This window comes from Podarcis vaucheri (assembly GCF_965113315.1).
Source record: "Podarcis vaucheri genome assembly, chromosome: 6".
Lineage (NCBI taxonomy): Eukaryota > Metazoa > Chordata > Lepidosauria > Squamata > Lacertidae > Podarcis > Podarcis vaucheri.
Window position 1 is genome coordinate 62,098,814 of NC_138764.1, and position 15,532 is coordinate 62,114,345.

General features: G+C 40.0%; 1 protein-coding gene across 13 annotated transcripts in view; it reads left to right on the forward strand.

Moving 5' to 3' along the window:
* The window catches only part of ANKS1A (ankyrin repeat and sterile alpha motif domain containing 1A), a 114,958-nt gene that overhangs the window by 25,196 nt on the left and 74,230 nt on the right, over window positions 1–15,532 (forward strand). For 10 of the 13 annotated variants that reach the window (XM_082226821.1, XM_082226826.1, XM_082226827.1 and 7 more), the window contains exons 4-8: window positions 1,731–1,793; window positions 11,016–11,312; window positions 11,892–11,967; window positions 13,075–13,176; window positions 14,216–14,308. In XM_082226821.1, the coding sequence (XP_082082947.1) occupies window positions 1,731–1,793; window positions 11,016–11,312; window positions 11,892–11,967; window positions 13,075–13,176; window positions 14,216–14,308 (631 nt within the window). Of the gene's footprint in view, window positions 1–186; window positions 253–1,730; window positions 1,794–11,015; window positions 11,313–11,891; window positions 11,968–13,074; window positions 13,177–14,215; window positions 14,309–15,532 lie in introns of those variants that run through there. The other 3 variants (XM_082226829.1, XM_082226825.1, XM_082226824.1) reach the window with 2 other exon arrangements.

The window sequence follows — 15,532 nt, forward strand, 5'->3', positions numbered from 1 at the left end:
TTAGGATTATTCTCCAGGAGAGTGAGAATCTATGATACTCAGCATCTATGAGACTCAGATTTATTCAGGATTTATTGCATGGCAAGGAGTTAAATGTTAAATACTATCTCTACGCAGGAAAACAAATACCTGTCTTGAAAGCTGCACTTCTGGCCGGCCACCTGATTAGAAACTGTGGAAGTAAGCAGTACATGAGCTGCAACATGTGCAGGATGGAAGGATGTTAGCCATTGCTTTTCTTCCATTTGCTGGGTAATTTGAAACTTGGTGTAGTTGATGTACCAGTTCCTTTCTGTGCTGGAGCCAATTAAAGTAACCTTAGTCTCCTTTAGTCATGTTTTTGTAGCTGCGCTTAGTTTGTTCTAGTACTTGTGCTTGGCAAGCTAATATTGTGAAGTTCATTATAGTAAAGCTTTCACTTATTCATTATTAACCTACTAAAGAGCAGTGATTCTACTCAAGTGAGAGGGGAATATGTACTTGCCCCAATTTTAAAAATTGCATTCCAATTGACTTGCATCTTCTTTTTAAAAAAATGCTCCATACAATTTATATTTATCCTGGAGAAGCTAGCAGAATTACAAAATTACTATTAAAAATCCAAATGTCCTTTACACCCCCACTGAACACACAGTGAAAATTAAATATATATGTTGGTTAGTTTAGTCTGACTACTGCGGAGAATCGAGGTTTTTTCCTGTTCTAGTTTTTGTGTGGAACACTGGTCTTTGGGGTATTTGTATTCTAATACTATTGAATTATAACTGGTTGACAAATTTTCTTCAGATTTCTTGCAACTAAGATAGCATCAAATTAAAAAGGTACTAGTGTTCAAAGAAACTGAAGCACTGGGAATGCCGTGGAGTTCTTTTTTACCAGGTGCTGTTACTGCGGCCTGGCTGGAGGTCGCTCTGTACTGTGGGCAGTGTGTGTGTTTTATCACTGTGGGTGAGACTTAAAGTAATTGAGGATATACCTTTTGTAAATATTTTCACTTCCAATAGAAAGCATCACCCATGCTGAACCACACAGTGACTACTTCAGCCAGTGTGGACCACATTGGAACTAGGATGGGATGGGCAGCACACTTTGTTCACAATTAAAGATAAAATTCCATGATTGTGGGGGTTTAACAGCTATGAAGTCATGTAGCTTTCTAATGTTTCCCATAAATAGTCTATTATAGGAATACAATCTCTAGTTGAAAAGAAAGTCGGCAGTGCTGTTCAATTGCTGATTAGTAATATTCTTCATATGAAAATAGCTAAATGTGTATGTTAAAATGGCCTTTGATTATATTGTTGGCAAATCTTTTTTAAAATTTTTGGCTGGGCTCATCATGTTCTCAAGCACAGCTGTGATCATTTAGTTTGCTCCAGTCAACAGCCTTTAAGTTTATAACACTGTTCACCATTCTCTAGGGTTTATTGGAAGGGGCCTTATGAAAGTGAATGATCTTGCAATCTGTGGCTAGCATGAGACAAAACATACAAAAAAAATGTTAAACAGTGAACTATAAAAGATTGTCATGTAACGTTTGCATGCTATCTTTAAAATGATGTGCATGGTGCAGATATTGACAGCTGGAATGGCCATTGTGATTAATTGCTTTTCATTGGAATGAAATATTGTCGTGTTCTGTCATTCCTCCCGTTCAGAGTCACTCACTGCTTTGTTGCTATATCTTGCCCATTTCATCATCACGTTTTCTTTTCCTCTCCTTTTTGTAGAATGCTCTTGAGATCAAAGAACTCAAAAAGTACGGCCCCTTTGACCCCTATATCAATGCCAAGGTGTGTACTTCTCTGCCACTATTTCACTACATCATTTCTCCGCGTTGTATTTTTGTGCTTCTAGGTGCATTATCATCTCGTTGGTTGATGATGCCTACTTGTGAGGTGGGGAGGGTCATGATTGTAAATGCAAACGATTTACTGTGGAATTTATGTTAAGCAGCCTTTGATAGTTTGGATGGGGGAATTCTACTTGATATTTAGTGGGGTTTCCTCCCGTTCTTTGATATTCTATAGTTGGGATGCTGGTCGGTCCCAGCCGGGATGCAGAATTTCAACAGATGATTTCACAGTGTTTCAGTATTGGCTCCCACATTTAATAAGAAAGAGATAAATAGCAAGAGTGCTTGTTCCACACACCACTCTAAACCTTTATTGAGGGTCACATTGTAGAATTCCAGAATATTTCTGGTAATGGTTGACTGAGAACAACAATACCTGTGTGTATATATGTATCCTTTCTTGCTTCACTGGTTGCATTGTGGCATCTAACTGTTGCTTTGTCTCAGTCTTGCCTATATCTCACCCTTGCTTCTAGCAGTTCCTCATTTATAAAGTACAAGCATAATTTATGAAACAAAACTTTTGAGAATCATTGAAGGAGATCTGAGGTTACTGCATATGCAGTCCAGTAGTATATTTTGAACCACACTATTTAATTGACTGTTATAATCAAGCTCCAAAGAAATAATATAAAGCAGTCTATTTATATTAAAATACCAGGGTGACTGAGCTCTTCTGTTATACCTACTCAACTACTGTTAAGGGCAATCTAAAACTTTACTGTGCTTCATCTGCATGGCTTTACATACACTAAAATTTGATGGTTTGAAATTAATTGGAAGGCACTTTTGCAAGTAGATTCCTATTACAGGAAATGTGGGATGTAAACTGTGCACCAGAGCTTTTAATACAGTATGACCCAATCATTAGTATAGTAAATGACCTACTGTGATAGGAATAATAATGCATAAGTTCTGGTGATTGCATCACTAAATTGCTTGCTTGGACTATGCCCCTGCCAAGTACCAGTGAGGTTTGGGGGCATTGGGGTTCTTCAGAAACTGTTCTCCCCACTCCCTTGGCACTCATAAAGATTGTATATCACACTCTATGATACATGTAACAGCCTTTCTTATGGGATCGTGAAGAACATGGTGGCCAATATTTGCATCAGCCAGTTGGTTTTCCTGGTGCTCCTGCTCCCATGGGAATTGTCTACAAACAGAGGAAGAAGGGAGGCATTTTTTTTGCTAGTTTCCCAGTGTCCCGACTAGAGGGTTAGGAAACCATCTAGAAGAAATGTTGAGAGGGCTTGGACTGCATGAAGGAGGGGAATTTTGTAAAATCTGCTTTCCCTCCATTAGTAGATGTTGCCTTCTGGATCAAAAGCTTTTCTACTTCTGCAGGGGCAGCATTTGGATACAATCCCAGTATTTTAAATAATTAAGGAAGAAGATCAATGGATTTAAACCAACTTTTCTCTTTGGTGATTCATATATTTGGTTACTCAAATAATTAAAATTGGTTTGCAACTAAATAGAGCACTGGGTTGCATCCAACAACGTTGTTTCATTAGCTCATGGAGTTCTACTTGTGCAGCTTTCTCTCCTCCTCTTTCCCCATATGCCCTCAACCCTCCAGAGCAGATTCGAAGGGATGCATGAGGAGAGGAGAAGGAGGGGCAGTTCTGTTGCGCACGTGGAAGTCCAGAACAACTTTATTTGATACAACCCATTTACACTATCCAAGAGTGTAATCCAAAATATTTGGTCATACAGCCTATGCACCTTTTGCACCACAAAACTTAAATCTATGTAGAACAAAGAGGCAATTGTGGAATCGAATTTTGTTTTGGCTCTCTGGACACATGCAAGAACACAAAGCAAGATCATTTACTTGAAGTCTAGCGCTAGGAGCCAAAGAATCATGAAACTGATCCCTTGAGTCTGAGCAGGCTTTAGGCTCCCCCCTCCCCAAAGTGGCAATTTTGATACGTTGAAGGAATTTTAACAACAGCAGCAATGTCAAAATCCACAAGGCTAATGTACCATATTTTTCGCCCTATAGGACGCACTTTTCCCCCTCCAAAAATGAAGGGGAAATGTGTGTGCATCCTATGGGGCAAATGCAGCGCAACATCCCGCTGTCCCCAGACCTGGTTTGGAGGCTGGCGGCAGGGAGAAGCCCGCTTCTCCCTGCCGCCAGCCCCACAAGCTGGGGGACAGCGGGGAGGCGCAGCGCGCCCAGGCTTAGCTTCGCACAGCTCTCCGCAAGCCGTGGGAGCCCGGTGCTGTGCTCCCACGGCTTGCGGAGAGCTGCCTATTCTGGGGACTGGGGTCGGGGAAAGCTCGGGCTTCCCCAGCCCTGCGCCTGGGGGGGAATAATTTTTTCCCCTTTATTCCCCCCCCCTAAAATTAGGTGCGTCCTATGGGCCGGTGCACCCTATAGGGCGAAAAATACGGTAAGTCTCATGTGACGCAAGTCTCCATGGCTTTCAGATGGAAGGACTGGTAGTTACTGAATAGCTGCTTTTCTCCATTAAATGGAAAGTAAATGCCCATGCTGTTTATGGAGTCACAAATTTTCACAACTTGCCATGAAAATATGATGCATTTTATTTCTTTGCTTGTTCTTTTTATATCATGCCCTTCCTCCCATTTGGAGTACAGGGCAGCCTCATATTAGAAATCATTAAATATCCATCTAAGATAAGTGACAGTCATAAAATCATTACATAAGATACAGAAAAGCAACAGTGCAAATGCTAAAGGCACCACATATGAAATATGAAACAAAGCCTGGGGTGAACAATATTTTGACTTTATATATACAGAAAATATTCACTGTGGGAGCAGACAAAATATCCTCTGCAAAGAAGTTCCATAAATTGGCTTGTGATGCTATTTTTGCAAAGCCACACTCACCTGATATCAGGTGTGCGGCAGGCAAAAGACATAGCTGGACCTAAAAGGGGTTTGCAGGCACCATTTATAGGGCACTAAGCTCAGGACTTTGAAATTGGTGTGTCGCTCTTCACAACTGTCAGCTGATGGTCAATGCCTGCAGAGAGTCATGTGCAGTGTTTTGGGGCTTCAAAGCACCACAGACAGACCTCTACAAGCCATGTTGGTGGAAACTGGTCCCCTCTTCAGAATGATGTGAGTTGATTGACAGGTGAACAGCCCCACCCACCTGTCAAATTTTACTTGTAGGGGGGTTGAGGAGATGAAGATTTGGCCCACTGGCTGGATCCAGTTCCCCACCACTAGTTAATGGATAGATCCAGCTTCTATGAATTGAACACTTAAAAAGGCATCTAAAAGTTCCTTCTCCCCATATGTTATGCTGGTTGATTCCATAATTATATATTGTGCATAATTCTATTTCCTTTTGTCAGCCCTGAACCCATTATTAGCGAATTTTATTGGATGACCACAAATTTTGGTACTGTGAGAAATGGGCAGGTTTCTTTGAATCCAGTTTCTCCATGCCATAACTCTATTCATCTATATCATGTTCCACCTCAGTCATTTTTACTCCATACTGAAAAGTCCTTAACACACAACGTACAGAAACTTTACTTACATGAAGTTTTTATTTTATAATGGGGAAATGAATCTCTTGGGGGGGGGGGATTCTAATGTATTCAGTTCTAAAGTCTAACAATTTACTTTTGATGTTTATGCAATCATTTCTACATTTTAAAAATGAGATGTAGTGGGATAAATTTTCCAGATAGAGGGGAGGAAATGGCAAATAGTTTCAAGCAAGGGTAGTGCTTGTGGTAAGGGCAGATGTATTGAGTATTCACATATGCAGGCTACTCTGAGTCAAATATGCTTATGCCTATGAAACAGAGGCAGTATGCCTCTGAATACCAGATACTGGGAATTGCAGATGAGCAGAGCACTGTTAACGCTCATGTGCTGCTTACAGGCTTCAGAAAGGCATCTGCCTGGTCACTGTGAAAACAGGATGCTGGACTAGATGGGATATTGGCTTGATGCAGCAGGCCCTTCTTAGGTTCTTACATAACTTTGCATTCCTATGACTTAGTGAACTTTTAGACATAATCAAATTTTAATAAGGACTTAATGTGCTTTTAAAATCAAGTGACATTTCAAACCTAATCTAGGTCTCTTTAACATGTATAATAAATTAGGAAATTTTAAATAGTAATTTCATTTCTCTATCACAAATATCCTTTGTTAAGCATTCTGTAGGAGCAGAAAAAACTAAAACTATAAAAGTCTATTATAAACCTGCACAGAATGCATACAGAAACAATAGAAGTATACCATTTTGTATGCCCACCAGTAGTGCTTTCAGTTGTACAGTAGGTTGTCATACAGTGAAAGCTTGCTTCAGTCAGGTTGATTTTCTTCATCTTGCTTTTTGCTTCCTTCTGGTGGGACTTGCAACAAGTCCATTCAGTCAAGGAGAAAAAACTTCAAAACATATTTTCTCCATTTGAAAAATACCTCAGAGACTTATTTTGACCCTCTCCACATACACGATGTAACGTTCGATCTTGAATGTTATAAAGTACAGTGGTACCTCGGGTTACATACGTTTCAGGTTACATATGCTTCAGGTTACAGACTCCACTAACCCAGAGATATTACCTCAGGTTAAGAACTTTGCTTCAGGGTGAGAACAGAAATTGTGCTCTGGTGGCACGGCGGAACAGTTTCAGGTTAAGAACGGACCTCCGGAACAAATTAAGTACTTAACCCGAGGTACCACTGTACAGATGTAGGCCCCTGACAAATAGAGGGTTGTGTCTTTTTTTTTCTTTGCTCCAGTCTGCTATATGGCAAGCAACTGCCTTTTTACATGTGAATCCCTTGGTGCAGGTTTGGGGGGGGGGGACTGGAACATGGCAAGAAGGAGAGCAAACATTATTATTCCCCTCCCCTAGTTTCCCCCTTCCCTTTTCATCCCCAACCCACACTTCCTTGTCCCAGTGCAAGTAAGGAGAACCTGCTTCTGTATGCATATCACTTGTAGGATTAGGAATTATGATCTTAAATCAGATGCATTTGATATCTAGAGGTTGCCAGTCAACATTACATTGCTTTCAGTGGAGTGCACACTTGAATGTGCATTGGATGGGCATTCAATTTACACTCACCATTTCTGATCTAGCATCATGAACTTTGTGGCTGCCTGTTGCAGCCCATTGCTCAAGCCAGAAGTGGTCTGTTTGGCATGTCTCCAGAGCATGGGAAGAGTTGGGCTCCAATAATACATACTCTCTCCCAACTGCTATACCTGTCAGGCCCAAGGAAAACAACCCACTTGGCACAATGGCCTGTGTCTGCATGCTATCTGCTGCCAGTAATCAGAGGCAGTATAAAGGGTGCATGTATGCACAGTCCTGACCTGCCAGGTGAGTGGGGGAGATAATTTTAAAGAATAAGTTACCCATCTACATATCTTTAGTGTGTTGGTGTTTTAATATGTAGAGAACCTACTTCAGATCTCTCCTTTCTTGCTGCTCAGCATGTTCACTTGTTGCATATGTCTCATTTGAAAGTAGCAAGACTGATCTCTAGATTTTTAAAAAATATACAATATGATAGAATGGTTTTTTTAAAGACTTGCAAACATTTACTCTTAATACTGCAAGACTATTTACTATAGTCAAAGGTTTTAGCAGGTTCCTTAAAGGCAGAAAATCTGAATGTATTAAATTCTGTATTCAGGCTTTCCAGAACCCATAGGGGTCAAAGCTTGTTATCTGCTGCAAGGAACACAGTCCTTTACATAAATTCTCTAATTTCCAGCAGCATTAAGGCTTGAAATGATTATTCACCCTCATTTCTCCAAGGATAGGAAGCTACAAGTAGAAAAAGCCTCAGGAAAGGGAAGAACTAACTCTCCAAGGTTTCATGCAGTGGCCTGGGATAAGCTGGGGTAGAGATCAGGCTCATAACTTGATCTTGCAAGAAACACACAGGCAGTAGCAGCCAGAAGGTAGAGAAAGAGGAGCATTATATTGTTGATAAAATGCATGAACAGTTCACCTCGGTAGGGCTATTGAAGAAGATGCAACAGTGCATGAACTGTTGGGGTTCCAGTACTCCAGGATCTGCAGTGCTAAAGAGCCTTTCTTTGCCCTGTTATCAGTGGAGACATTCATGTCCATAACAATAAATAAACAAGATTTATCTATACATGTTATATGCATTTTCAGCTGACTGTAGTGTGGTGTAGTGGTTAAGAGCGGTAGTCTTGTAATCTGGGGAACCGGGTTCGCATCTCCGCTCCTCCACATGCAGCTGCTGGGTGACCTTGGGCCAGTCTCACTTCTCTGAAGTCTCTCAGCCCCACTCACCTCACAGAATGTTTGTTGTGGGGGAGGAAGGGAAAGGAGAATGTTAGCCGCTTTGAGACTCCTTAGGGTAGTGATAAAGCGGGATATCAAATCCAAACTCCTCCTTCTTCTTTTTATATACCATTAATATGAACGACAGTGACTCTAGATGTAAGCTGATATCAGTAGTAGTTAACTAAACTAGATGTCTAGCAGGAGATTGTAGAAATGTAGTCATCCTCAGGGCATGTCATTTTAGAGGGTTAAACTTAATTTTTTCAAATTTCTTCGGGGGGGGGTCTTAAAAATATGTTTGTGATTAGAAAACATTTAGCTTCGTAAGTACGTTTGATGAAGAAGCACATGAACTGCTTTTGGAAAACCAAACATTTTTAATTTTGCCTTCTTAAAATGATAGTGCTTTATTGTTTTTATGCTGTATTTTTGTATACTGCTTTGGAATTCTTAAATATTAACTGGTGTTGAAATACTTTTTAACAAATAGATGCATTCAAATGAAAGACATTCCCCAACCTTTTACTTTTATGGGGAGCAGGTACAGAAAGAACTTGCTTTTGGCTTCTCAGGCAACCGGGAATATACTAGAGCCATCATTTTTTCACAGCTCCTTACAAGAAATTTCTGAAGTTCTTTGAACCTAAGGCTCTCTAACATGAGAAGATAATGCTTTAATTCAATCCGAAAAATTATTCATTTTTCTGCATTAATCAGCTCTAGCTGATCTGTGAGGCTGAAAGTTAAGTGTCCTTATGGTTTTGGGGTGTGAGGAAAGGATTAGCCTCTTAAGGAGTGGTAACTTCATATTTATTATAAAAATTCCTTCAGAACCAGATGCTGAGCTGGAGCAGAAAACATAATATAGCTGCTTTCCAGAGGCTTAAAAAGCTAATGGGAGCTCCTTTTTAAATTATAAATTATTATGTGCATCTCAGATGAACCTATATTCTCATATTGTTTATATGCAAATTTAAATGTAAATCGTCTATTGATTAAAAACAGATTAAAATAGGATAATGTAGCTGCCTTAAATATTAATCATACACATCTTCTTTTCTTAGTATCTTCTTGTCTCTTCAATTAATATTAACATTAACTAGATATTAACAGGGGCATGGAGGGGAAAGACTACAATCACCTCTGCATAATACTAGATGCTGTAAAGTATGCAGAGTAGGATGAAGCCAGCACTTTTGATTTATTTTCCTGGTGTTGTTGACTCCTGTGGCACATGATATATGATTCATATGTAATGTTCTGTCAGAATACATCAAGATTCTTTGGTGTCTGCTCTTAAGTGCTACATCTTAATTATAAACCCTGAGCCATATGCCCTCTCTCTTTATTCCTTGTGAATTTCTGTGCTTGCTCTTAATGTTGCATTACCTCATCTAGTTTCACCTTTGCTATAAATCTCCCCCCCCCCCCCGCAATTCCTCAGCTTGGGCTGTTACTTTGCAATTCATGAGCACTTTTACTCACCCCTGCCCCCAGTTTTTCCGGGTTTTTGCATACGTGTCACTGTTCGTATTAATTTCCTTTTTGTTTGCAGCATGCTATTAAATAATGAGCTCCTGAATGTAGATCTGAGATTCTTTCTATCTTAGCCATTTTTGCCATGCTTTCATGTGGTCCACCATACTACAGCAAAACGTAGCATGCAGGATTAAACTATGAAGTACTCTATATTACACCTAGTCCAGTGCAAAACTGCCCAGCTTTCAAAATTCTAGTATTAGTGTATTTTTGTTAAATTGGAGCATTTCTGATAGAAGCAGGCTCAGGTTAACCCACTCAGCTCAGCTAGTTACATACATAGTTTATGTATCTAAGTTTCTCAACCCTCTTTCAGTAGTGCCGTCATCTAAATACCAACTAAGATCTGAAGAGTTGCTTAGACTCCTGCAAAGCAGCTTGGCCTAAACTAGTGACATTTTTGACTGCTGGCTTCCTCATATCATATCTGGATAGTTCAGTTGGTTAGAGAGTGGTGCTGATAATGCCAAGGTTTCAGGTTTGATCCCCATATGGGACATCTGCATATTCCTGCATTGCAGCAAGTTGTACTACATGATCCCCAGGGTCCCTTCCAACTCCACAATTCTATTATACCACAAATTGAGTGCAGTATTTGAAGCTTCCTCTTGTTTCAAGAAGCAGTTGTGGCATAGGGGCCTGCTGCTCAAGAGAAGTCTGACTTACAGAACTAGTTTCATAGTTCTTTGAATCACAATAAGCTTCTTTTTCTAAAAAGAAGTAGTAGTAGTAATACAAGTTTAATTAACTGCAGGCAAGTTCTATAGACTTTTATAAACAAAAGTACAGTGGTACCTCGGGTTACAGACGCTTCAGGTTACGCGTTTTTGGGTTGCGCACTGCACCGAACCCAGAAGTACCGGAACATGTTACTTCCGGGTTTCGGCGCATGCGCAGAAGCACTAAATCACAGCCCGCACTCTGCGGGTTGCGAATGTGCCTCCTGCATGGATCACGTTCACAACCCGAGGTTCCACTATATAAGCAAGGGAACTTGCAGCCATTGCATTGTGCATTAAAATTATGTTTTTTGAAATCTGGATAAATACGCAAAGTTGACACACTTTGATTGCAACATTGATGAAGTAAATATAAATATTAGGGGAGAATTATGGAAGCAGTACTATTTCTCTCACAATGAACTATTGGGCTGTGTACTGTTGACTTCTGTTTTGCTTCATCCTTTTATCAATGTGGTACTGCATAAACCTTAGGAAAGAATTTGATCAAACCGTTTTATTATAGTTATATTTAAATCAATGACTGCCTATGAGTTGGTATTTTAGAGATGGTAACATTCTCTCTTAATCAGAGTCCTAATGGTTTTTGTATTTGTGTAATCTCAGAATAACGACAATGAGACAGCCCTGCACTGTGCAGTTCAGTATGGCCATACGGAAGTGGTGAAGGTTCTTCTGGAAGAGTTGACTGACCCTACTATGCGAAATAACAAGTTTGAGACTCCTCTTGACTTGGCTGCACTCTACGGGAGATTAGAAGTTGTGAAAATGTTGCTCAATGCTCATCCCAATCTTTTAAGCTGCAATACTAAGAAACACACACCTTTGCATCTGGCTGCTAGGAATGGCCATAAAGCTGTAGTTCATGTTCTCCTGGATGCTGGCATGGATAATAATTACCAGGTACTTTGTTTGGGAGTTTGGAGAATTTAATATTGAAGTAATGTTCTGGGTATCGGATATTGGCATTAACTCTCTTGGGAGAGGTATTAAGTTAAATGAAACCTAATCAGAGCTCTCCTTTGGAAATGCCTTGAGGATTACAGGGGTTCACCTGCAGGTTCAGTTCCAGACTGCTGTGATCTCTCTGGCAAGCATGCCCCCATAGCAAATTTACAGAAGCGGCTGCATTTTCAACTAATTTCTCAACCTTTCTGTGTTACTGCTCCTTTCACAAAGGGAAACACACAAGATTCTTAAGACTGAATTAGAGGTGAAGTAGCTTCTGGTGTGGATTAGAGGTTAAGTAGTTTCTGATTGATGTGGTTCAAAGTGATTACTCGTAATTTTGAAGAAGCTGCCTTAAACACTAGAATCTCAGTACTGGTAAAGAAGCTTGGGGGATTTTTTTTCCCTAGTTGTGGATGAGCTGTAGCAGCTGGCTTTTGTTTGTGATATGAGTCCTTGTGTATGTGCAAGTATTGCCTTCAATGTTCTCTGATTGCATTCACAACTTGGATTCATGCTGTGTTTGATTTACAGACGGAAAAAGGCAGTGCTTTGCACGAAGCTGCTTTATTTGGCAAAACAGATGTAGTACAGATACTGCTAGCTGCGGGTGAGACTCTTTCTGCTAAAATGATGTATCAGTTGCACTGTGATCTTTAGACTGTAGTGAATGTTTGAGGAATATTTTTTTTTTCTTTCATGGCTGACATCCTGCAGTATAAGCTGTATTTAGGCCTCTGAAGGTCTTTCCCTCCATCAGCCTTTTAAAAGTTATGTTCCATACCCAAGCACCAATGTTAATAAAAACTTACTAAAACTTCACATTTAACAATCATAGACACCACAAATCAGTCCAAAGAGAAAAGGTCTTGCTATACTTCCCAAACTGGTCTGGGGGTTGTTATATGTCTTGAAGGAAGAGAATTTTATAATTTTGGTCTGGCCATCAGAAAGACTCTTTGCATAGCTTTGTCTGGACAAGGCTGGAATAATTTAGGACTGTGTTCTCAGCAGATTCAGAAATTCTGCGATAGGACAGATATATTTTTTTCTATTCCAGAATAGTATGTATTCATGTTATAGCAAAAATAGCAAAGATGAATAATATTATCGTGGTATAAATTTATTCCATAATAAAATTGTTAATCTTTAAAGTGTCCCTGGATTCTGTTTGGTTTGGTTATTTATGTAAGAAGCCTTATATTAAGCAATATAGTGCAGCCATAATCATTATTTAGAGGTCAAGAATTTGTGCGCTACAAATTCTCCCCACAGTTTGCTTTCACCACAATTGAGTGCCAAATTTACAACAGGGATTAATTACATTTAAGGTTTGCCAGAATCAGATTTAAAAAAATAAAATAAAACGAAAAGCCTTTACACGACTTTAGGATTCCTGAATTGTTTTAACTGTTGTACGCATCAGCGCAGCAATACTAAACTACGGTTAAAGCAAGCCTTGGAAGGAAGGCAGAATGCACATGCAAGAGGGGAGGAAGAGATTACACCAGCCCTGGACTTTTCTTGATGTTTATATCAGGGTTTGAACATGAAAATGTTTTATCTGCGTCAGACATCTGACCCGGATGCTTGTACATCTTTTAAGTGTTCTGTTTTGCAGTTCACAATTTGACCATGACTTTTTTAATGATAGACTGTGTATAAAGCCACATTTTAATGAAAAATAAATTGTAACCCTTTCTATATATGTCTTAAGGCATTGATGTGAATATAAAAGATAACAGAGGCCTGACTGCTTTGGAGATTGTGAGGGAGCTTCCATCTCAGAAAAGCCAACAAATAGCAGCTCTCATTGAAGGTAAGTCACTTGTGCAACAGGGCTTCCACTCCCCCTCCTCATCCCCCCACCCCAAATTTGGCTCTGGCAGGAGTTGGGAGAACCCTTAGAGCAGTGTGCGAGTAGAGGAGAGGAGTTCTCATTCCATCTGGCAAGCTGCATTGCTTGCACAGAGGAAACGATTGAAAGAGTGTGACGTTGAATTCCACCTAATATTACTGTACACATGCACAAAGTGTGGTGACTTAGACAAACTGAAGCAATTTATAAAGTTTTGGGTTGTTTAGTGCAGTGTTTTTCAACCACTGTTCCGCGGCACACTAGTGTGCCGCGAGATGTTGCCTGGTGTGCCATGGGAAAAATTGAAAAAGTCGAAAGATTTTTTTTTTAAAAAAAAAGTCAAATTTTCGCCCACTAGGCGGGCACTGGACTGTGTCTACCCTATTTTCCATCCATCCTGGGTGGGGATCAGATTGGATGGGATCGGATGAGAGCGGACAGGCGGTCCGCTCTCATCCGATTCCCCATAGAGAGCAGTGGGGCTCTGACATCTCCCTCTCCGCACACAGTGGTGGTGTGCCTCGTAATTTTTTTCATGAAACAAGTGTGCCTTTGCCCAAAAAAGGTTGAAAAACACTGGTTTAGTGAACTCTAATGCGGGTCTGAAAACTGACTTCTAGTAAAAGTGTGTGTGGTGTATGATGAGTATTAAATTTGATTATTTAGCACTTCAGTTTTCCTTATCCAATTTCAGATGTGTATGACTATAATACACCTTGTAATTGGCTCTTGACGTGCTGTTGATGGAATTGGCATCATTAACTTATGCCATCAATGAGAAAGCAAGGCCAATCGAAGCATTTGTTTCTAGACATAATAGGCTTAGTACTATTTGACTTTTTGTCAAATTTGTAGCATCCAAGTATAATGAGCACATATTAAATTTGTCAGTTCTGAATAAATTAAAAGTAAGCTGGTATGTTCTCTGTAAGACATCTACCACAGCTGCTTCTACATATTCTTCATTTCTACCGCTGACTTGCCCTTTTTATTTTTTCAGATTGCACAACAGGGAAGAAGATTGCAAAAGCAGAAGACAAGACACCACCAGCACCAGCTACCTCTACTGAAACCTCAGTTCGTGTCCCCCAGGGTAAGAAATTGGGTGGAAAGGAAAACTTTAGTTGTAGTCAGTACCTATTATAACACATGCTCTTGCAGGGTGTATGAGAGGCATGTCTATACTACAACAAGTACTGAAGTAATTTTATTGAGGTTGCTGTGATTATTTGTAAGCATGCTGTTTTCTACAGTCTGACTATTAATGTTTGTACAGATTTTTTGGGCGGTAGCTATAAATCCAAGAAGGATGATTTTTAGCACCCACCACCAGTATTGCTTTATTTGTTGAATAGTTGATATAAAGATTAGAACCCAAGAGGCTGAATTTTTGTTAATCTGCATAGCAAGGGAATAAGAGAAGACAGTTAAGTTAAATTTGTGTAGGTGGCTATTTCACTGAATGTGATATTGCACCCATGTTTGCTTGTCTGGCACAGTCATTTAGTACACTGTTGCTTACTGCCCAATGATATTATCCTTGCTTCTCTTTTATTCCCTTCTCCCTTCATCAGATCTAATGTTCTTTCTGTTTAATTTCTGCAATCTGGTGTCCCTATATTTTGCATGTTTTCTGGGCCTTTTCAAATCCCTGTGTCCCTGGATCTTTTCCAGTTGTGCGTCAGCATGGGATGACTACAGCTGTTGTTGATTATTTGTGGCTTAGGGCCCTCATATTTATCAGACCTCCTCTCCTGGTATGCCCTGCAGAGGACCTTAAGGTCCATGAATAATCATAGTTTAGAGGTCCCGGGCCTAAGGAAGTCAGATTATCTTCCACCAGTGCCAGGGCCTTCTTAGTGATGGCTCCGACCTGGTAGAATGCTCTGTCCCATGAGACCAGGGCCCTGTAGGATTTAACCTCCTTTCACAGGGCCTGTAAGACAGAGCTATTCTGCCTGGCTTTTAGTTTGAATTTAGCTTGATCTTTTATTCCCCTTCCTTCCTTCCCTCCCCTTTTTATGAAGATGACCCGCTCTGGGATCCCACAGCTAATTCTTCCCTGGCCTCCTCGCTGGCCCTAATTTAGCCAGCTAGCCCAGGTGATCATCTAATGTTCATTGGATGGATTTTCCCCTAAATTGATCTTTGAACTTTGAATTTATTCACGCTTTTATACTTTTTTGTTTTTTGTTGTATCACAATTAAGTGTTTTAAATTTGTTGTTAGCTGCCCTGAGCCCAGTTTTCTGAACCAGGAAGGGCAGGGTATAAATAAAAAATTATTATTTATTATTATTTATCAATTTCTGTTTCCT